Raw genomic sequence first — 24,015 nt, forward strand, 5'->3', positions numbered from 1 at the left:
TGCAAAAAATAATACGCCGGATCCAATTTGAAGATTAAGGAACAACGCAATTATCAACATTAACTGAAATAGATAATTAGATAATTTTACCTTTTACCGTCCGTTATACATTAAACGCGCACGCGAAAACGTATTCTGCACTTGCGCAGATGCATATGCGCAGTGGTAAATGTCTTGCGCACACGAGTAAAACGCCTATGCGCATGCGTCAATGCGGCGCATGCGCAGAAAGATTTTAGCTTTGAGGTCCGGATTATAGATCATTCCGGATTACGGGTGTCCGAATTAACGACTTTTGACTGTATTTATTTTGGAAAACAAAATTATCATTTCAAAGGCCGACAGAGGTGGCCAGATAGTTGTCATGGATAAGAACACTTACATCAATGGTGTCACTAAACTCTTAAACAAAGGACCATATAATCCGATACCTAAAGATCCTTCACCTTTGGACTTGTCAAAAATAAAAACTGCGATCAAATCTTCGCAAATCATTTCAAGCAACTTAAAACATTTGCTTATCCCATCTGTTGTGAATTGTGCCAGATTATATGCTCTTCCAAAAATTCATAAAAGTGGTATTCCTTTCCGCCCTATTGTATCAGATTTAGGTACTGCCTCGTATCCATTAGCTAAATATTTAGTTTCTAGATTTTCAACTCTATTAGACAATAACATTTACACCATAAAAAATTCAATAGAGTTTGTAAAAAAGGTTAAAAACATTTCTCCTAGTAATTTACTCATGGTTTCTTTTGATGTAAAATCATTATTCACCAGTGTCCCAGTGGAGGGTGCATTAAGATGTCTAGAAACCAGACTTCGCGAATTTCATTTCTCTTGCATCGAAATTGATGAGCTAATTTCTCTCACTCAACTCTGTTTGAAGCAAACACATTTTGTTTTCCAAAATAAATACTACAAGCAAACTGAGGGATTAGCCATGGGAAGCCCCCTCAGTCCCATCCTAGCTGATATCTACATGCATTATTATGAATGAAAATTTGTTTGAAACTTTAAACTTCCCGGCATGGTTCCGCTACGTAGACGATACTTTTACCCTGTTTGAAGGTAATAAAGATGATTTAAATAAAGTTCTTTCAACAATGAATTCTATTGATCCTGCTATTCAGTTCACTTTTGAACTTGAGACTTGCAATTCTCTTCCGTTTCTCGACATTCTGGTCACACGTAACATATCCAACTTCAGTACTACGGTTTACCGTAAACCTTTATCGGTTTGCCTTCCACCACACTTTAAATCATGTCATCCGACTAAACAAAAGTTAGCTTCATTTTATTCCTATGTTATCCGTGCTCTTCAAGTTTGCTCCTCCAAACTAGCCCTTGATGAAGAACTAAATTATTTAAAAGCAATAGCTATTGACAGGGGCTTCTCACCCAACATTATTAATCAAGCAGTTAAAAAATTCTCATCTCAACACACTAAAAGGCACACTCTTGTTTTAGGAGATTATAAAAATTCTGTTGTCGTTCCCTTCTTTCCATCAGTTAGCTATAAAGTTGCACAGATTTTACAGAAATTTAACTTTCGGGTTGTTTCTTCTCCCATCAATAAAATTCCGAGTTCCATACTCAAGGACCCCATTCCAGATATGAATTCCTGGGGTATTTATAGGATTCCTTGCCAGTGTGGTTTAATTTACATTGGCCAAACTAAGAGAGCCTTAAAATTTCGCGTCAAGGAACATGAGGCATATGTTAGAAAAAAGGAAACGCAGAAGTCTTCTGTTGCTCAACATTGTTGGTCCGAAAATCACACTTTCAATTTTTCTGCTGCCAAAATTATTCAAAAAACATCTTCCATTGGAGAACTGGATTTTCTAGAGGCATTTCACATTCATAAAAATCTTTCTGTTCTAGTTAACGATCCTGATTCCAATCCAAATTTGCCTTCGGCCTTTAAAGAAATTATGTTTTAGTTCTGGTTTCACCAACAGATGGCGCCACTTGCTTATTCTTGTCCAGGCTTTCTTATCTTATCTAATCATTATTTCCTACCTTGTTCATTTGCGGTTTTGCAGCTGAGGATGGTGGTTCGGTAAAACCATCGAAACTAGTCCTGTGAAAATTTTGTAAATATAACGCCGATTTTTGTTGTTTGACTTCTGAATTAGTAATTATCATCTCGTTAAATTTCGAAGAAAAATAACTCCAATTCAGATTAAAGTTCAAAAGTATTTTTTTTTTTAAATTTAATTATCTGCCTGATAGTTATACAACAGAAAATAAATCTGAAATGGAGTTTGAAATAAATGTTTGAAATGAAGTCTGTAGGCATAAAGGGGATACTCTGACTTGAAAATGAAATATCAAACTTAAAAACTGAAAGTTTAAGGGGATAAACTCAAACAGAATATCATGTATATATCAAAATCCTAAAAACAACCTTGTATTTAGCCTAAGTATATTGAAACACTCAATCGATTTCGAGGGCAGCTAAAGGTCCCTCCTCATCAGGAGAAAGAAATACCTAGAAAGAAGAAAACTAAAGGGGAAGGAGTCTCAGAAACATGTGGTCCTTATCAGTACTGCACGTGGTTATAATCGGATATTTAATCTGAGTTACACTGGCCGCCTACTTTTACTGAGCCAGGCTATCTGATCAAACATGTAACACAAAGGACAAAGAATTAATTCTTTGTCCTTTGTGTTATTAATTCTTTGAATTAATTCTTTGTCCTTTGCCCTGTGTGTCCAAGAAGTTCCAATTAAGCAAGAAGGTCCTCAAACTTTTTGAAAATTTTTGATTGGTTGTCCTGCAACATCCTGCTTACATTCCCAATATCTTCTAATTTGACTGCCGTATCTTCGGCCTCTTTGTCTCTAAAAGGTCAAAGGTTCAATCTTTGACAAGAAAGTACAGAATGCTGTGGAAAACTGGATTCGTCATCAGCTCAGGAATTTCTAGACTAAAGCCATACACTACAGAAGGGATCAGTGTATTAATATCAAGGACAATTATTTATAATTATGCTGTTCCATATGAACTTTATTGTAATATTATTATTAGAATTTCTGTGTATATAACTGAAGTCACTTTTTCATGTGACTTTATTTCACTTTATAGATCACCATAATTTTTCACAGAAATAAACTCAGGAGCAAAAAAGTACTCTGAAGTGTGCGTGTTTCATGTATCCCTTATGAAAATGTCTGGCAAAAGTCTATAAAAAAATCCAGTGTTAAACTAAGTCAGATCTTACAGAAAATCTAAAAATTTTAAATTACACTTCTACACAGTTATGAACAGGAATTCTAAAGACATAACTGTTAAGGTTCTTTAAAAAATTTTATGTTTCTAAAGGTTTCAATCATAGAATCTTTTATCGTTTATAAAATCAATCAATAGAATTCTACTGAATATATTAGATGGGGTTTATAGAAAACTGCACCATAATTCTAAAGAATTCTAAGGAAGTTTCCTTGTTTTAATTTTCTATAAAAGATCCTCTAGAAGCTTTTGAGTGTTTAAAAGCATTATAATGCCAACAAAATTCTCTTTTAAGATTAAAAAAGTAAATCAAATTTTCATTTTTAAGTAGAATTTCCTATCATCCTCTCAAGTCCTGCCATCAGAAAAACTCTAAGATGACATGATATTATGTTATTAATTCATATGGTACTCATTGATCAAGTTGTTTTTATTTTAGTGACCTCAGGAAGCTCTTATACGATAATGTTAAGTTTTCATGTAACCCTATATGCCATTTGATGTAATTCAACTTTCGGCAGGCTGTAGGGAGGTTTTTGTGATTTTTTTGTATTAGTAACAATGATGTCTTTTAGAATGTTAATTATTCTCTTAGAATGTCCTCGACCAAAGCACCACCAAGAAACATGCTCCTTTTTGGCAGACTTTCCTCAAGTTACTTTGCCTCGATGAATTAACCAACCAACCAGAATCAGCTTAAGAAAATTAAAAAAATAGGTGTAAAGTGTTTATCGTGGAGTCTTTTTTTTTTTTTTTTTTTTTTTTTTCTTTTCTTTTCTTTTCTTTTAGTCCAAAGGTGTTTTGTCCCTGAGGGACTATTGTTTTCGTTTTGCGATTTTCAGTTGCATCACTCTAAATGTCCGTTTCACTTTTCAAACTGTTGCCACCCACTATTATATTATAGTTGAAGAAATTATATAATGAAGAATCTGCATAAATGGATGTATGTTTCTCGCATTGTGATAAAACAATGGTACCTAGAGCCATCCAATTTTGAATGATGTAATCCTACTGCAAATATGGGCATCTGGAAGTCCACATTTGAAATTTAGAAATTGTCTCATTATCGATTTCAAATTTTGTAAATCTTTAATGAATTTTTGATTAAAAAACTTAAGGAATTCAAAGCAAGCCATGGCAATGTTGTACAGAAAAAGCATTTTTATCTCCAGCGCGTAAGACTGCGTATCGAAAATTCTAAAGATATGCTCGATTTAAAATTATTTTGCGATATTGCTCTTGAAATGAATTTTATAGTTTGAGTACGTAGAACATGATATTTAATAAATAAAGGTAACACACAAAATGTTAAAAAAAGGCCCTTTGGATGTAATTTAAAATCTGAAACCTCTGAGTTTTTTTTTAAGAGTAGAATTGTTATTACATAAATGGAATTTTTCAAACCACTTGCATGTGAGATGTTTCCAGGATCGTTCTACTGCTTGTGAACATAATTAGTTTGACTACTGGTGGTCATAAATATCTAGTCCTCCAGTTATAAAAGGTCTTTAACTGGCACAAATATTTATGGTTTAGAATTTTTAAATATAAAGAATTTTGAAATTTTGTGAAAATTGTGAAATCTTGCTTTTTATACATTCCTTCATATTCTTAAACTTACATTTAGGAAAAAAATTAAATATTGCCTTAAGTGCCATTCAGTGATATTCTTTTGTGATTTACCAGTGTCTTAATTTATAATGTCATTACATTTGATATTCCGAAAGAATTTTTACATGAGTAATTTATAAATTTTTAAAAATCTAAATATATGTTATCAATATTCTCATAAAGTTTTATTGCTTTAGAATGATAATAATGCAAAAAATTCATTAATCTACAAATATTTTTCATTTTTAATTAATACAAGTATTATCATGAGTTGACTACATACTAATATTGAAGCTTGCTAGGTGTTTTTAGAACTCACATTTTGTAAGGTTCTGTGAATAAAATCTCCACACTGAAAAAAATTATATATATGCATATATTTCATTTAAGAAAAATATGCAAAACCAAAACTTCTAATGTTCCACAAAGTATGCCACGAGGCTTGCAGAAGTAAGTTAAGAACTCAGTAGTGCAAAGAAGATGTGATAAAACAGTAATACGGTCAAAAGTTGTTAATCCGGACTCGTCGGGACTTCGACTCTGGATTATCGATTTTTCCGGATTATAGATCATCAGTTTAAATCTGGTAAGATGGCATGCAGAAATTATAAAATTAAAAATATGAAACCATAATTTATGAAATAAAGAAGAATTTAAAGGGTATCAAATATTAAAATCTAATAAAGAACAATCTAAAGGGTATCAAAATTAACAAAAAAAAAAAGCTTCATATTTATTTGTTTACTTTATTAAACATTTCCTTCAATGTAAGTTGTTTAAATTGCTTCGTTTTATGTGATAATACTTTCTCTTTAATTCTATAAACAGACATAATTTCTTAAGTTACAAAGTTCCGCTGTTCAAGTCCTATAATTGTTATGTCAAGAATTTGTCAATCGAAATATTTTCGTTTTCAGTAACCTCTGTGTCACTTTCTTCACTATCAGAAGGGAATTATAATGATGAGGAATTTGATTTAAATCATATCAAAGACAGAGTACCTCAAGAGGAAATACTACATTTAGTAAGGAATTATAAGCCAAATAAAATAAAAACGTCTGCCTTGAAGATAAGGTTAGTGCTGACAGATCAACTTCCAATTCATTGCGCGCCGCGGCGTTTCCCCCACCCCCGCCCCAGAGCAGCGTGAAATTGATAAACAGATTTCGGAATGGTTAGAGAAACAAGTGATATGCCTTGATTCACTTTTTGTTTGATGGACATCAAAACATACTTTCGCTTTGTAGATCCTTTGGGAGCTCCAGCATCGGAAATTCTATTTGACATAATCGAAAGTTCAAGCTTACTTTTATAAAATTGCTCTAACAGTCTGCAAAAAATAATAAGCCGGATCCAATTCGAAGATTAAGGAACAACGCAATCTGCAACATTAACTGAAATAGATAATTTTAGCTTATACCATCCGTTATACATTAAACGCACATGAGTAAACGTATTATGCACATGCATATGTGCAGCCGTAAAAGTCTTACGTGCATGCATCAATGCGACGCATGCGTAGAAAGTTTGTAGCTTTGAGGTCCGGATTATGGGTGTCCGAATTAACGACTTTTGACTGTACATAGTTGAATGGCACAAATACTGCTATAATAAGAATACTAGAATATATTGTAAATAATAAAACAATGATAATACTACTAGTAAAAAGAAAGTAAATCAAAGTAATAATAATACAGTAACATTAATATTAAAATCATACTAATACAAAGGAAGTATGGTATAACAATAATACAATATGTTAACGCATAACATAATCATGCATAGATAAAATATAATAATAATACAGTGACACATAAAAGGATAATAATGCAGTAACATATAAAAATAATAATACTAAAAGTTTAACCCCTTAACTGCCGCAGAAAACTTACAAGATTCACGTCCCTGTACCACCGTTTTTTACACAGGTGTGCATGGTTATGCGATGTATTAGGGAAAAAAATAGGTGCAAGTTTTGCTGTCTAAAACCTGTTTACTTTCACAAAATAAAGAATAAAAGAAAAAATGAAAATACAAAATTTAATGTCGTAAAAGTATAATGAAAAAGATGTTTGTATAATAAAAAAGATCCCCAAAAATGAAGTTTTTGATCAAGTTATTTTTATACCAGTAAAGTATAATATCAGATTTCAGTGTTATACCTTTGTAAAATCAGTATACCTAAATGGAAAGTGTGGAGGCGGCATGGGCAAGTTTTTCATATCAAATCGTACCCAATGTCCAGCATCTTTCAGAGAATAGTCACAATCCTCTTCATCTGACTTAATAACATATTCTGAGGTGTCCGATCCTGAAGATGACGGACAGTAGTCATCTATTTCACTGTCATATGTATTTGTAAAAGAAGCACCTACTACAAACAGTAAATGAAAACGGAAGATGCACAATAAAAAAAATACGTTTTACTCAAACAGAAACATGACCAATAACTGGGCAGTCATTACTTTGACTGTTTCAGAAAAATCCCCCTCTTTAGATCTCCCCCCTTCTCTGAAATAGTATCCTCCTTTGCATACTCTGTCAAGGTCATTGTGATGTTGCATTCCAAAGTTTTGCAAATAATTTTACTGTTAGCAGCGCAAAGCAAATCATAGCATTTTGGAAGGGCATATATATATATATACGCTCGGAGCAATTAAGGGGTTAAACAATGAATAAAGTTGTAGGAGACAACAAAAGCATCCGAACTCCCCAGAAGATCAGAAAATGGGAGGTCAGCAAACAGAAAGATGCCTCAAACTCACTTTAAATGTAGCTTCGGCACTCCCTACAACTTGCAGTCCAATAAGATATACTCTACATCTTTTACAATGTAAGCAAGCACAGAGTCCACCGATCGCAGAATTAAAACAAAAGAAATCATTTCTAAAATTCCTATGTCCAATTAAGAAATCCAAGTTAGTTTATAATCGACTGAAATGCGCTTACATTCAAAACGTTGAAACACGAGGAAACTTCTTTGTCTACTCTGCCCATTCCTTCAAAGAAGCATGATCAATATTTTCACGATAATCTACATAAAACTACTGAGCACTTAATTTCTTAACATCAGAAACCTTTTCCTAAAGTTATATTTTATTTTTAGTTAACTATATATACAAACTTTTCACCCTTCAATTTGTATATGTTATGTATTTTAACGTCAGCCCAATATTTATATAATTCTGCTGGGGCAGCCATGGTCAGCCATTACTACAATACAGCAACTGATTTTTATTAATAACATATTCAAATGATATTTGTGATCTCGGTAAAATTGCTTCAAATTTTTTTTTTCATTACTGTTTTTCCTTTTACTTTGTAAAAGCAAATGAAGAAATAATACTGCAAACATAAAAATGTGATATGTTTAAAACATTTTTAGGTTGTTATTCCACGAGGTCCTTTGAAGGCAAAGGGTCTGTTGTTGAGCTGCATACGGGATAAGAACCCTTGTATATTTTTTGAGCCAAAAGTCCTGTATCGAACAGCCGTAGAGCAAGTGCCATTGAAAGATTATACGTTGCCTTTATCTCAGGCTGAAATCCTCATTGAAGGTATGTTATTTATTTATTTTTTAAATCAATAGTTTTTGCAAGGTGCTTTGTATTAGTAATTTTTGTTTTTGTTCATTATTTTCTAACGTGCTAAGTTCTGTATTGTATCTCGATAATCTCTACCATTAACCCTCTGAGTGGCATGACTGTTTTTATTAGTCTAAAGGGGCTTTGTCCCTGAAGGACTAGTGTTTTCGTTTTGCGACTGTGCATTGAAAACTTTAAAAGCCTGTATCACTTTTCAAATCATTGCCACCAAATACTATCGCTCTGTATTATATTTGAATAACGAATTAAATAATGAAGAATCTGCATAAATGTATGTACGTTTCTCGCATTGTAATAAAACAAAGGTACCTAAAGCCATCCAGTTTTGAATGATGTAATCCTACTACGAATGTGGGCATCTGAAAGCCCAAATTTGAAATCTGGAATTTGTTTTATTATCGATTTCATATTTTGTAAAGCTTTAACGAGTTTTTGAATCACAAACCCAAGGATTTAAAAGCGAGCACTTTACGGGGAAGAAAAAAAATTTTTTATCTCCAGCTCATGGAACTGTATATCAGAAATTCTTAAGATATGCTCATTTTAAAATTATTTTGTGGCATTGGTCTTGAACTGATATTTATGGCTTAAGTGCGAAAAACGTGATATTTAATAAATAAAGGTAACACGCAAAACGTTAAAAAAATAAACGCTCCTTTGCACGTAATTTAAAATTTGAAACCCTTCATATATCTTTTTAAGATTTCTTCAGATTTTCTTTGCAACTACAACCTTGTTTTCACAGTTACGAATATCAGTTTACGAATCCTGCGTGTGTGCAGTATTGCTCTGAGCTGTAATAGGACAGGACAGTTTTGTCTCGCCTCCTAGGATAATTCACATATTGTATCACTTCTCTAAACTGTACAATGCAACTTTGTATTCTAATTAATTTCACCCATTAGAGAGATATAAAAACAAAAGCATATACTATTTTGTTGTGTTGGTGGCCCTTGAACATATAGTAAAGACAATTTTAAAAATTTCATGTAAATACTGAAAAAACAGTATTTAAACTTACAAATATCGGTGTTACAAAATTGTACAAATGGCTCAAAAAACCAGTATACCGGTATTGCAATTTCCTACTCAGTGCATATTCGAGGGGTCCGTGGTTCAAGTCCCGGCAAGGGCATTGCTCATTCTTCATGTTCTCCAGCTTCAAAAATACCGCAGTGGCACCCAACCTTTAAAAAAAAAAAAAAAAAAAAAAAAGGTGGTGGATGATGATTCTCCACAACCAGGATTTGGCGATTGGGTCCCCTAATCCCCAGTCACCCTTTAAAAGGGAAAGTATAAAGGTATATCTCCCGCCTTCTTAGCATGCCTTCATAGAGTAATGGCCAGCACATTCGACGCATATTCGAGATTTCTGCGGCTCGAGTTTCGGCAAGGGCACTGCTCATTTTTCATCTTTCCTGCTTCAAAATAACCTAATGTCTCTACAAACTGAGTAATTATATGCATTTATCTAATAGGAGCTGTTTAAGTACAAGTCATCATAAGCAAATCCAACAGGCTATGCCACTGAGAGGGTTAAATTGTGAAGAATCTGTGTATTCTTCACAATTTCCAAGAAAATATGTTTCTTGGGCACTAATTAATCACTGTAGGTATGATAATGTGGTTGACGACCTTGTTCCTTTGTATTCCGTAGTTCTGGACAAAATGAAATATGATCTCCACCACAGAGGGCACAAGTGTCAGACTTTTGATCCTCTTTTTTCTGGGTACAGGTGTATGTTTCTTGTTGTTTTGTACACTTCATGCATCACGCTGTATAGTGACAAAGTTCCCGTATGTGCCTATATCTCTGATATTTATGCCACTGCATGGGCCCCGATTTAGATTTGTATGTCACGATGAATACATCTAAATCACAAAGTTTTTCTATTTTGTAGATTATTTTACCTTCTAAGGAACGTTTGCACTCTTCTTGGAAAAGTGGTGATTTAACTATGTTTCCATCTCTTACAGAAGTGAGTTGATGTACTTTTAAAACAAGGATTTCCTTTCTAATTAGTTCTTGTTTGATAACTTCAGGGTTTTTAATAACAGCTTTGATAGTCTTTTCGCTGTTTAATCTGAAGCTGTGAAAGGAAAATACAGTCAAAAGTCGTTAATTCGGACACCCATAATCGGGAATGATCTATAATCCGGAGCTCAAAGCTAAAAACTTTCTGCACATGCGCAAAGGTGTTTACGCGTGCACGTAAGACCTTTACGACTGCGCATATGCGTGTGCACAAGCGCAAAATACGTTTTCGTGTGCGCTTTTAATGTATAACGGAAGGTATAAGCTAAAATGATCTAATTATCTATTTCAGTTAATATTGATGATGGCGTTGTTCCTTAATCTTCGAATTGGATGCGGCTTATTATTTTTTGCAGACTGTAAAAAATAATAAGCCGCATCCAATTCGAGCATCCAATTGTAAGAGCAATTTTATAAAAGTAAACTTGAACTTTCAATTATGTCAAATAGAATTTCTGATGCTGGAGCTCCCAAAGGATCTACAAAATGAAAGTATGTTTCGATGTCCGTCAAACAAAAAGTGGAATTGCTGCAAAAAATGGATAAAGACATAGAGAAGGTGACAGAGAGGTTAGTGAAAACGAAAAAATTTCGATTGTCAAGTTAGTCGGTATTCTCGGCACAGCAATTACGGAACTTGAACAGCGGAACTTTGTAACTGAACAAGAAATTATGTCTGTTTATAGAATTAAAGAGAAAGTATTATCACATAAAACGAAACAACTTAAACAACTTACATTGAAAGAAATATTTAATAAAGTAAACAAATAAATATTAAGCCTTTTTTTTTTTTTCTTTTTTGTAAATTTTGATACCCTTTAGATTATAATTGTTCTTTATTTCATAAATTACGGTTTTATATTTTTAATTTTAGAATTTCTGCATGCCATCTTACGAGATTTAAACTGATGATCTATAATTCGGAATCGCCGAAGTCCCGACGAGTCCAGATTAACGACTTTTGACTGTATAAAGAAACCTCATTTGACATCTGCTAACTTAAAGTAGTCTCTATTGCATAATAGCAAGAATCTACTTTCATTGAAGTTGACAATGGTGCAGTCTAGTTTGTGCTATCTCTTCCTGTATCTCTCTATCCATCCCTCATCGTAAAAGGATTATTTATATTTATATGCCACTAAGCAGGCTCTTGACCTAAGGTAAGACCAAGCAGAATAATGCCTACACAGTGGGGGAAAAAATACCATCTAACTACTGCCATCACTAAGGTGAACCCGAGAGATCAGTGGTTTTTATTTTGTTCAATACCAAGTTTTAAGCTGAATAGATGTATATTATTGATCAAAGACTTCTTTGTACAAAAGTGCAGCATATGTATTCATTAATTGAAATAATGTAATCGTCATTATTATTACATTGCAAAAGAATTATGATAATATTGCAAAAAATATTTCAGTAACTTAAATACCAATTTATATGTACTTAATCAATCAGACTGTGATCAATGCTATTGAATATACTGCTGTTTTCAATATTTAGAGTGATATTGTTCAAAAAATTGTTTAAAAGTAAGAGTTTATTTGTCCAAAAATTCTGTAGACGTGCTTTAGTCAAAAGTTTTGTACTTCCTGTAATAATCCATAAGAAAACAGTTTATGACCAGATATATGTTACTTATATATCTCTGAAACTATTTTCCACTGAATAGAAATCCAATAAGGTCTTTTCATTGAACTCTTTATTGATTCAATACTTAAAAACAGTATATGACAATTCTGTGTTACTTAAATATATCTGAAACTATTTTCTGCTGATAAATAAGTCCAATAAAGTCTTTTCGTTTAATTCTGTTCAATCAGTCATTCAAATTTTAAATAAGTGATTAACTACTTAAAATTCCGCAATTGTGATCACATAAGATTAAAATTCTTATAATCAAGAGAAATTTACTGTTGCAGTCAAAATAAATTCAATAATAGTTACAAAATAGTAAGGAATTAAAACTCAGGTATCAAATATGTTAGTCCATGACTATGACTATTTATAAAACTTCCTTGGAGATAAACAAAATTCAGTATGAAATATTAGATAATTAAAGTTAATTAGGAAACTATTCAATACATAATTCAAGACAATATATTCTGATGCAAAAATATATGTATGAAATTACATGCAAATCATGGACTAGCTTCATGATTTGCATTAATATGTCAGAATATTACAAATAAGGACAAACTAAATCTATATGCTCTATAGACGGAACATCAGTAAAAGAGCTCTTACCCCAAAGACTTTTGTCTCCTATGCAAAGTTTACAAATTGACTTATTCGCCAGAGGCTATCCAAGGGGGTGTTGCTCGCCCCCCCCATGGTCAATGCAGAGGGATAAATCCCAATGCTAAAAGTTGATGGAGGCTGACAAACAACGGAACAAATCAATCTACGGGGCCGGTTACTCAAATATCAACATCTGAAAAGTCAACAATGCTTTTATTCGTGCGAGTAGGATCACCACTCTTTCTCACAGTGCTATTGCACAAGTTACAAGAGTTTGACATCACCATCCCTCTACACCAACCAAAGGGAGTCTTCGATCTCAAACCATGTGACATCCCCACAGCCATTGAACAAACGTGACAGCACCATATGGTCCCTGCTGAACTGGAACTAACCACCGAAGAATCGATGGCTCTAGTTCTGTGAAGATTGATTATTTAGCCAAGGAATCGAGTGTCTAGCCAGCTGTCTAGGCAGTACCCCAGGTCTCCTCCCATAAATGGTCGGTTCCAGAAATTCCACCCAGTCGATCCCCAGGGATGTTTGCCTAGCATCATTAACCCATCCCAGCTGAAGCCGACATGGTTACCAGCAGTGGCTACGAGGAGGCCGATGCTGAGCTGCGGGAGTAGAGGCTATAAGGTAGCGTGTCACTCCTCCAGCAGCCACACCTTCAGATCGAACACCGGGTCTCCTACCCCCAGCGGTCGTTTCCAGATATTTGTCCTCAAGTAACAACCACCCTCCACCATGTTCTACAGACAATGTAAGACAAGTCTCTTGACATTTATGCATGCTGAAGAGCATCATCATTCAGCTAACAAAATATTTGCAATGTGCAAAGTAAATACTTCTCTTTTCTTCCTTTTCAACTGCAGTGTGAAGGATTGGATGAATTCTATGATTTAGCATGCTTTCGCATCATAGGTGCAAGGGGAAAAATATTCTGTAGTTTGCCATTGAAATTAAAGAAATTTATTTCTTCTTCTTAGTATGCCGGAGGCAAGTTTTCTGTTTTGAGCTTTGCATTGTATTGCTCATTTAATTTAAAACTCAATAATTATTGCTTTCAAAGTTCCATATAACAATGTTTTAAACTACAAGACCAAGGGAGGTGAAATAACCAAATTCATTGCATCAGTGATGAAATAATTAACACATGCTAGTTACTGCATGGGCACTTTTTCTGCAAGGGCTTTGTCCCCTTTCAAGAGAACTTTTGTATGCTGTTGCCTGGGAATTATCAGTTTGGGAAAATTTCTCCACGGGTTTACATTGTGTGTGTGCCCTCCTGTCTTGGAGGTCGGGGTAGGAAATGAAAGGGCTACTACTTTACCAATTAGAAGCCATAGATTTTGATTCACATGTGTCTGGTATTTCCATAGCTACAGAGAAGAGAGTGATTGTCATTTTTTTCATTTATGTGCAACTTATTGTTTCATTTTAGCTACATTTGTCATATTTTTTTGGCACTTTTGCAGCTGAGAATGATGGTTCAGTAAAACCATCGAAACTAGTCCTGTGAAAATTTGAAAATATAATTATGATTTTTGTTGTTTGACTTCTAAATTAACTTTTAAATTGATAATTCTGTTAATGTTGCATACAGATTAGCTAAAGGCATAAAAATCTTAACAGGAAGGTAAGAACAACATAATTCAATCATTTTTAAAGCAAAAAATATGCAATTAACCAACATATAAGAATAAAAAAGCTGAGCTCATTGAGCCGAGTAACAGAGTGGGTATATATATATATATATACAGTCAAAAGTCGTTAATCCGGACTCATCTGGACTTCGGCGATTCCGAATTATCGATTTTTCCGGATTATAGATCATCAGTTTAAATCTCATAAGATGGCATGCAGAAATTCTAAAATTAAAAATATGAAACCGTAATTTATGAAATAAAGAACAATTATGATCTAAAGGGTATCAAAATTTACAAAAAAAAAAAAAAGCTTAATAGTTATTTGTTTACTTTATTAAACATTTCTTTCAATGTAAGTTGTTTAAGTTGCTGCGTTTTATGTGATAATACTTTCTCTTTAATTCTATAAACAGACATAATTTCTTGTTCAGTTACAAAGTTCCGCTGTTCAAGTCCCATAATTGCTGTGCCGAGAATACCAACTAACTTGTCACTCGAAATTAATCGAAATTTTTTCGTTTTCACTAACCTCTCTGTCACCTTCTTCATGTCTTTATCCATTTTTTGCAGCAATTCCACTTTTTGTTTGATGGACATCGAAACATACTTTCGTTTTGTAGATCCTTTGGGAGCTCCAGCATCGGAAATTCTATTTGACATAATCGAAAGTTCAAGTTTACTTTTATAAAATTGCTCTTACAGTCTGAAAAAAGTAATAAGCTGGATCCAGTTCGAAGATTAAGGAACAACGCAATCATCAACATTAACTGAAATAGATAATTTTAGCTTATACCGTCCGTTATACATTAAACGCGCACGCGAAAACGTATTCTGCATATACGCAGTCGTAAAGGTCTTACGCGCACGCGTAAACGCCTATGCGCGTGTGTCAATGCGGCGCATGCGCAGAAAGTTTTTAGCTTTGAGGTCCGGATTATGGGTGTCCGAATTAACGACTTTTGACTGTATATACTTTTGTTGTGGCCTATTGCAACCAAAAAGGGAGGTGTGCAACTACATGTTATAGCAGTCCTATATACAAAATTTCAATCTTCTGAGGCTGCTTGTTTATGAGTTATGCGTATGAACAGATGCCATGAAAAATCTCTTCTAAATCCATTTTAAATCAGATTTATAATTCATTTTGGGAAAAAGAGTCCTTTATGCTGTCGTTATGTAAAGATGTCACACATATTTTCATTGAACTATGGTACCTGTAATTTTTCGTGATTACAATACTTCCTTTACTTCATACAAGGAAAGTAAAAAAGGTGCGAAAATCCCCCCCCCCATTTTGCACTCGATAAGTAACTTTTATTCTCTAAAAAATCGTCAAATTACACATAAATAGTTATGTTAATTAATATGTAAGTGCTAGATTTTTTTTTTATTTCATGTTTAACAATATGACCTTTGTGAAAAGATAGGATGTTATAAGTGCAAACTTTCTGTAGGTAGATGTTCCAGTCTTCTGTTATTTTGTCCGTCATATTCAGTTGACTCTACAACAGGGCTTCTTAAACCTTTTTCAGTCATGACCCTTTTTATCGCTGAGATTTTTTTTGGGAACCCAGGACTTCATAATATTTACGAAAATTTTATGGGACCTCATAAGCATTGCTCAAATCTGATACACGCGTGAGTGAAACTGTAAATTTTTTCACTTGTACTGTAATATACTATTGCAGTTTTAGGTCATTAATTTTAATTCCTAAGACAGAGAACAATGTGAAAAGTTTAAATAAGTATCAAACAAAATGATAGTGTCATTTGCAAAGCAAGTAAAATGAACGTTTCTTTATAAAAAGAATGCGTTCAAAATGTTTTCATTTTTAGTTTGCCTGTTTTGTCTTAGCTTTATCTATTTTTAGATACATTGTGTTAAAATATTTGGTAATTATAAAATTATTATAGTAAGTCAAAGATATATCAAAAACCCCCATGGGCGCGACCCATAGTTTAAGAAACTCTGCTCTATAGTATCCATTAATACACTTTTTTTTTTTTTTTTTTTTTTCAGGTAGGATCTCATCATTTTGAAAATAAAGCATTGTTTGCTGTTCGAAGTCAGTTTTTAAATTTTAATCTTCTTTTCAAAATGGAGGGGGGACAAACAGAGTAATAAAACTTAATTTATATCCTTATTCGTAAAACAAGATGGCTTATTGAGAATCACTGTCAGGGTTAAGCGAAAGCATAGATGTCATAAGTGTGTTTTTACATCATGCTTATGCATGACTGGTGCTAAATTGCACTGCATAGTGACAAAATATTTAAGCACCTATTCATATTTTGAATTTGACGACTTTGTTGAAAATCATTTGCGCCGAGAGCCACCGGGTTTTGAACAGACTCTGTTTCGTCTGAACACATGTACTACGAATCCCAAATATGTAATTTGTAATTAAGATAAAATAACACTCTGAACAAATATTAAGTTAGAAGTCAAACAGCAAAAATCAGCGTTATGTTTGCAAATTTTCACAGGACTAGTTTTGACGGTTTTACCGAACCATCATCCTCAGCTGCCAAAGCTCAAATGAATGAGATAAGATATAGTGATTGAATAAGATAAGATAAGAATGGCTGGACAAAAGTTAAGCTGCTGACACCATCTATTGATGAAACAAGAACTAAAATATAATTTCCTTAAAGGCTGAAGGCAAAGATGGATTGGAATTAAGGTCATTAACTAAAACAGAAAGATTTTTTTAAAATGTGAAAATCTAATTCACCAATGGAAGACACCACCATTAATGTGTCATGTGAGCTTAACTTTTGTCCAACCATTTTTATCTTATCTCGTTCATTTGCACTTTGGCAACTGAGGATGATGGTTCTGTAAAACTATCGAAACTAGTCTTGTGACAGTTTGCAAATAGAGCGCTGATTTTTGTTGCTTTACTTTAATTTAGTGTAATTTGTAATTTAATTTTTTATTTATTTCATATTTGTGTTAATTTGAAAAACATTTGTTTAAAAACTCAACGATATAAAAGCTTTATGTTGCCACTCACCAAAATGTAATTATTTATGTCTGAGACGTAACCAGGAAACACTGCCTGCGATAAAAAAGAAGTTTGTTGCCACTTGGCATGCTACTAAATATTTGTCTTTCGAATTAAAATCGACAACCTTGGTGATCTAAAAAAATGTACTGCCACTGCTACATGAGGCAATGTGTTGTTTAGCAAAGCACAAGTTAATATTTCTATTTTAAATTCTATTGTAAATAAAATTTCTGTTGTTAAGCAGATTTTTTTCAATTATTTTTAATTACTAGCTAGGCCTATATATATATATATATATATTTTCTTTTTTGCAGTAATTACTTTAGGTGGCTGGTCATGCAAATGGCTAATATCGGTATAAAATGCAGTGAAAAATTATGTAATTTTTATTTTGTAAAAATTTTTCATTTTCGTGTTTTATTATATATTTACTGTATTTTTTCAATTTTATTACAGGAGATGATGTTACAGTAGTAGGATGGGGAACACAAGTTCATGTGCTGCGTGAAGTGTGCCAACTAGCTCAGGATAAGCTTAATGTGTCATGTGAGCTCATAGATTTGGTGACTGTACATCCGTGGGACAAAGACACAATTATTAATGTAAGCTGCAGTATTATCTACTTATTTATAATTTGTTGTTATAATTAAGAATAATGTGTATATATGTATTAAGTCATCTAGAATGTGAATAAAAGGAACTGGTGTCATTAACATGTTGATGGTGGCATGGATGTTCATTGTTCTTTTCGTGCGGCAGCGCTTGAATTAGCGATCCCGTTTCGGGGTGCATCCATTATGTGAACCATTCTATTGAAGTATTAATAACAAAAACGAAAAAAATTGTTTAAATTCTTACAAAGGATTTTCCAGGAAGACGAGAAAGCGATGCAAAGAATGCTGTAATTGCTTAGCACTATTCAGAACACTACTAAGAGGACTCAGTATGCCACAAATAGTGTCACGTAATGCCATCAGTAAACTTCGAGAGGTATCAGTGAGACTTTGTTTTATGAATAACTTTGTTGAATGAACACGAGACTTTGTTTTATGTATTCTTTTTTTGTGGATGGTATCAGGTTTCGACATTGGTATTAATCGAATTTTATATTGTATTTTGTTCTGTTTATTGAATAATAACCAAGTAGAGAATTCCTGCTTTAATTCAAGGCAACTGTGAAGCTACTATGTTAAGTGTTAAATAAAATTCTTATTCGTCAAGAAGCATGTGCAGAATCCAAGCAGATAAAATTTCTGTCTTTCTCTATAAATATTGAAAGTATAAACAGATGCTCTAATAGTAGACTCACTGAGTCTAATTATTATTAAGGATTATATACGTATAATAAGAGCCTGTGCAGAATAACTGTTGATGTATAGTCTCGGCATCTTTCGGATTTTGGTCTTTGATTTTTGTTACAAATAGAGCAAAGAAAGTAACAACATATTGCAATAATTGTAAGGGCAAGCTGGCACTTCAGTTACCCTGCTTTAAAAAATTGCATAGAAAAAATTAATAATTATATTTTATTAGTAAGTTACATTTTTAAGTTATTTGTTTTGTACTGAATGTTTGATTATAATGTTGAAATTCTAATGTATACCATTGAATAATTAAAATAAAATGGAATTTTATACTACATATATTTTTATATACAAGCGTGACCCATCGGTGAGTCATGCCGGCTCGCGGAACAATCAAGCTTGACCGTCATGCCACCCTCGGAACAGACAAGTATGATCCGTCAGTGGGTCAGGCCGACATCAATGTGTTAAGCATGTAGAACTAATTGTACTTATTAATTCAGCCACCTTGGGACAATTTGGAGATTTTTTACGAATGAAATGGTAAAAGTTCCTTAATTGGGTGCAAGTTGGTGGTTTTTGTGACTTTATATATAAAGTTTCCTAATCATAAATCAATATATTAATCATAAATCAATGAACATTATCAGCATATGAAAAGAAAACACATTTTAGCAATTTAAAATGTGAATTTTTTTAATTATTAAATAAGGATTATATGATGCAATAAAAAAATAAAACACATTCTTCTCCAAATCCTTCTGTAATTCACCCCCCCCCAAAGTACACAGTCTTTGCTTAGATAAAAGTCGGAGAACTGAAGAGACTTGACATCACATGAGCCTCGGCAACATTTATCTATGAAATGCATTTCCATGTTGTTTCACTTTAGAGAATGCTTAGCAAAATTGTGGATTCTTACAGAAATTTTAGCACAGTTTGTTCCATTGCTGGCAAACTCCATTGGCACATATTTTAAAATAAAATTTAAGACAAAAAATACCATTCTTTGTATCCCACATACACTCTAAAAACCATTGGAACTTAAAATTAAAAACAATAATTGCACATAAAAAAAAATCTAAAAGGTTTCGGATTTTAAATTACGTCCAAAGGGGCATTTTTTAACATTTTGTGTGTTACCTTTATTTATTAAATATCATGTTCATCGCACTCAAACCATAAAATTCAGTCAACAGCAATATCGCAAATTAGTTTTAAAATGAGCATATCTTTAGAATTTTCGATACAGAGTCTCAAATCTGTAGAGATCTGTAGCAATTTGAGTTTGTTAATCAAAAAGTCATTAAAGTTTTACAAAATATGAAATAACAAATAAAACAAATTCCAAATTGGAGCTTCCAGACGCCCATATTCAGATGGAAACATACGTTATTTAAAACTGGATGGCTCTAGGTACCGTTGTTTTATTACAATGGGAGAAACATACATACATTTATGCAGATTCTTCATTATTTAATGTCTTTAAATATAATACAGTCAAAAGTCATTGATTCGGACACCCATAATCCGGATCTCAAAGCTACAAACTTTCTGCGCATGCGTCGTGTTCACGCATGCGCACAGGCGTTTACGAGTACGCGTAAGACCTATACGGCTGCGAATATGTGTGTGCGCATGCGCGTTTAATGTGTAACGGACGGTATGAACTAAGCTAAAATTATCTAATTCAGTTAATGTTGCAGATTGTGTTGTTCCTTAATCTTTGAATTGGATCCGGGTTATTATTTTTTGCAGACTGTTAGAGCAATTTTATAAAAGTAAGCTTGAACTTTCGATTATGTCAAATAGAATTTCCGATATAAATTTACTAATATGTAAAGGATCTACAAAGCGAAAGTATGTTTCGAAATCCGAAATCTGTTTATCAATTTCACGCCGCGGCGCGCAATGAAGTTGATCTGTCAGCACTATCCTTATCTTCAGCGCAGATGTTTTTATTTTATTTGGCTTATAATTCCCTACTAAATGCAGTATTTCATCTCGATGTACTCTGTCTTTGATATGATTCCCTACTAAATGCAGTATTTCATCTCGATGTACTCTGTCTTTGATATGATTTAAATGAAGTTCCTCGTCATTATAATTTGCTTCCGATAGTGAAGAAATGGACCCAAAGGTTATTGAAAACGAAAAAATTTCGATTGACAAATTAGTCGGTATTCTCAACACAGCAATTATAGAACTTGAACAGCGGAACTTTGTAACTAAACAAGAAATTGTGTCTGTTTAATAGAATTAAAGAGAAAGTATTATCACGTGAAACAAAGCAACTTAACAACTTACATTGAAAGAACTGTTTAATAAAGTAAACAAATAAATATTAAGCTTTTTCTTTTTGTAAATTTTGATACCCTTTAGATCATAATTGTTCTTTATTTCATAAATTACGGTTTCATATTTTTAATTTTGTAATTTCTGCATGCCATCTTACCAGATTTAAACTGATGATCTATAATCCAGAAAAATCGATAATCCGGAATCGCCAAAATCCCGACGAGTCCGGATTAACGACTTTTGACTGTACAGGGCAATAATATTGGGTGGCAACCATTTGAAAAGTGAATCGGACATTTAATAGTGAACCCATGCAAAGTGCCAAAACAAAAATAATAGTTTTTTAGGGCAAATTGCTCCTTTGGATTAAAAATGCTGTATGTCTGTAGATGAGAATTTGATTGATGATGTTTAGTTCATTAAATATTTGGATGTGCTTTAAATTGGTTAACAATTCATTATATATTGATATGTAATTAAGATAGAATAACACACCAAACAAATGTTACTTTAGAAGTCAAACTACAAAAATTACCATTATATTTTGAAATTTTCGCAGGACTAATTTCGATGGTTTTACCGAACCATCATCCTCAGTTGGAAAATTTTTGTTGTTTGACTTCTAAATTAACTGATATATAAGTAAAATTTTATTTTACAAATTAATTCTTGTCAACAGTTATCTTTTTTACATAATAATCATTCGTGCATCAATGTTATTTTAGTCAACTTTTATACCAATGATCTCAAACAGGTTGTCTTTGGACCACATGTGCCAATCCAAAGCAAATTTCTGCAGCCTGCAATGTCATTTCAATTATGATGTTGCAAAGATTTTAAAGTCTTAGTTACCGTAATTTCTGGAAGAAACGCCGCAGTGTTTACGTGTTTAAAACTTAAATTTTCAGCGGGTGCAGCGTTTCTACCCATGCGGCATTTAGGTGCACTAAAAATAAAATATTTCCTTTGATGGTCATTGTGCATAGTTTGAATAACTTTTTCATTGTACATAGTTAGAATAACTTTGTCATTGTACATAGTTTGGATGGCCTTGTCATTGTACATAGAACACTCAGTTGTTCCCACACAAAAGACCACTCAGTTCCTTTTTGCGAACGTTATTTTGTTTACATTCTTTCCCTTGAACTGACCTACATGCCTTATTCACCCTAAACAGGATCTCAGAACAATAACATTATTCCCCCTTTCAAATCAGCATTCTCATCATTTTGAATAGTCTCTCTACTCTGCCATTTGATGAATCTTCCAGGACCCATCCTTTCCCCTCCCCTGCCTTTTCTGCAATTTTTTTCAAAGGCAGACATGACTCCACCTGCCTCGCAATAACGAACTCTGATGTATTTCCCCTTCAGCATGAATCGATTTTTCTTGTCATTCTGCCAGACACAGATCCCATCAGTTTGGGTACAAGTACTTATTGGATAGTTTTTAAGTAAGAAGGGAGCAGAAAATTTTTGAAAATGGCACCTAAACAGCACAGAAGCTATACTACTGGTTTTATGCTTAATGTAATTTCACGTGCTGAACAAATTGGAAATAGAGCAGCAGCTTAAGAGTTTGAAGTGGACGAGAGATGTATTCGACATTGGAGAACTGAAAAAGAAGAACTTAAAAATATGCCACAACAGAAACGAGCCAAAAGAAGTGGTACTGTAAGGTAGCCGAATCTAGAGGACGACCTTGCAAACTGGATAAAGGAGCAACGAAAAAAAAGGAATGGCAATTTCGACTGTAAAAATTCGCTTACAAGTAAAATTTATAGCAAAGCAAATGAACATAAATGATTTCAAAAGAGGGCCTTGCTGGTATAGCAGATTTATGAAAAGAAAAAATATTTCTGTGCGTAATAGAACAACAGTCGGGCAACAATTACCAATGGACTGGCAGGATAAAAAGGCATCTTTTCTAAAATATGTGACAGATATTATTGACAAAAGAAAACTTCTTCGGTCACAGATAATAAATATGGATGAAACACCGTTAGCTTTCGACTCTACTGCAAACAGAACTGTTGATGAAACTGGTGCAAAAACTGTATCTGTGCTTACGACGGGGCATAAAGGAATGTCATTTACATGTGTGTTAGCTTGTGCCACAAATGGTGACAAGCTAAAGCCAATGACCATTTTTAAATGGAAAACTATTCTGAAGAAAGATTTTCCTAATGACGTAATTATGTGTGCAAACGAGAACGGCTAGATGTGCGAAACAATCATGCATGAGTGGCTACAAAAAGTTTGGCAGTGTCGTAAGGGATCTTTTTTCCAACCAAAAGGGTTATTGATAATGGATTTCATGCATGCTCATCCAGGTGTCAAAAATTGTTTATGACGGTAGCAATAATTCCTGGTGGTTTGACAAAAATCTTACAACCATTAGATTTGTCGGGTAATAAATCCTTCAAAGCTGAAGTCCGAAAGCGGTGGGAGTGTTGGATGAGTGAAGGATTGCATATGTATACCAAAAACGGTAAAATTCGTTGAGCATCTTATGAAGAAGTTGCAAAGTGGGCAGGAAGTGCAGGGAAATCGGTAAAAACATCGTCAATAATAGCAGGATTCAAAGAAGCTGAAATTATATCTTTAAATAAAGAGACTGTAAACCAAGAGGATGAATGTGACGATCCGGAAGACTTCGACTTAGATCAGGATTTACTAAATCTTTTTAATTCAGAAAGGGGAAGAATTAGATTTTGATGGCTTCATATGATATATAGTTTGCTGTAATTCCTTTTGTAAGTAAAATTTAAAATATCCTTTAAATTTTATCATATGGCTTCATATGATATATAGTTTGCTGTAATTCCTTTTGTAAGTAAAATTTAAAATATCCTTTAAATTTTATCATATGGCTTCATATGATATATAGTTTGCTGTAATTCCTTTTGTAAGTAAAATTTAAAATATCCTTTTGTAAACCAAATTTAATGTTTCGTTATTGCAACATTTTTTATAATATAGTCTGAGTATTACAAATATGGACTTCTTTAGTGAGTAAATGTAAGT

General features: G+C 33.2%; 1 protein-coding gene across 1 annotated transcript in view; it reads left to right on the plus strand.

Annotated features, from left to right (window-relative positions):
- BckdhB (Branched chain keto acid dehydrogenase E1 subunit beta) overlaps nucleotides 1–24,015 on the plus strand; it is an 86,262-nt gene that overhangs the window by 50,623 nt on the left and 11,624 nt on the right. Inside the window, exons 6-7 of the mRNA XM_085811230.1 lie at nucleotides 8,232–8,403; nucleotides 17,844–17,989. Coding sequence (XP_085667356.1) covers nucleotides 8,232–8,403; nucleotides 17,844–17,989 — 318 coding nt within the window. The remainder of the gene's footprint in view (nucleotides 1–8,231; nucleotides 8,404–17,843; nucleotides 17,990–24,015) is intronic.

The sequence above is a fragment of the Stegodyphus dumicola genome, chromosome 2, assembly GCF_044657685.1.
Source record: "Stegodyphus dumicola isolate Sdum_Otavi_A_Nest chromosome 2, ASM4465768v1".
Classification (NCBI taxonomy): Eukaryota; Metazoa; Arthropoda; class Arachnida; order Araneae; family Eresidae; genus Stegodyphus; species Stegodyphus dumicola.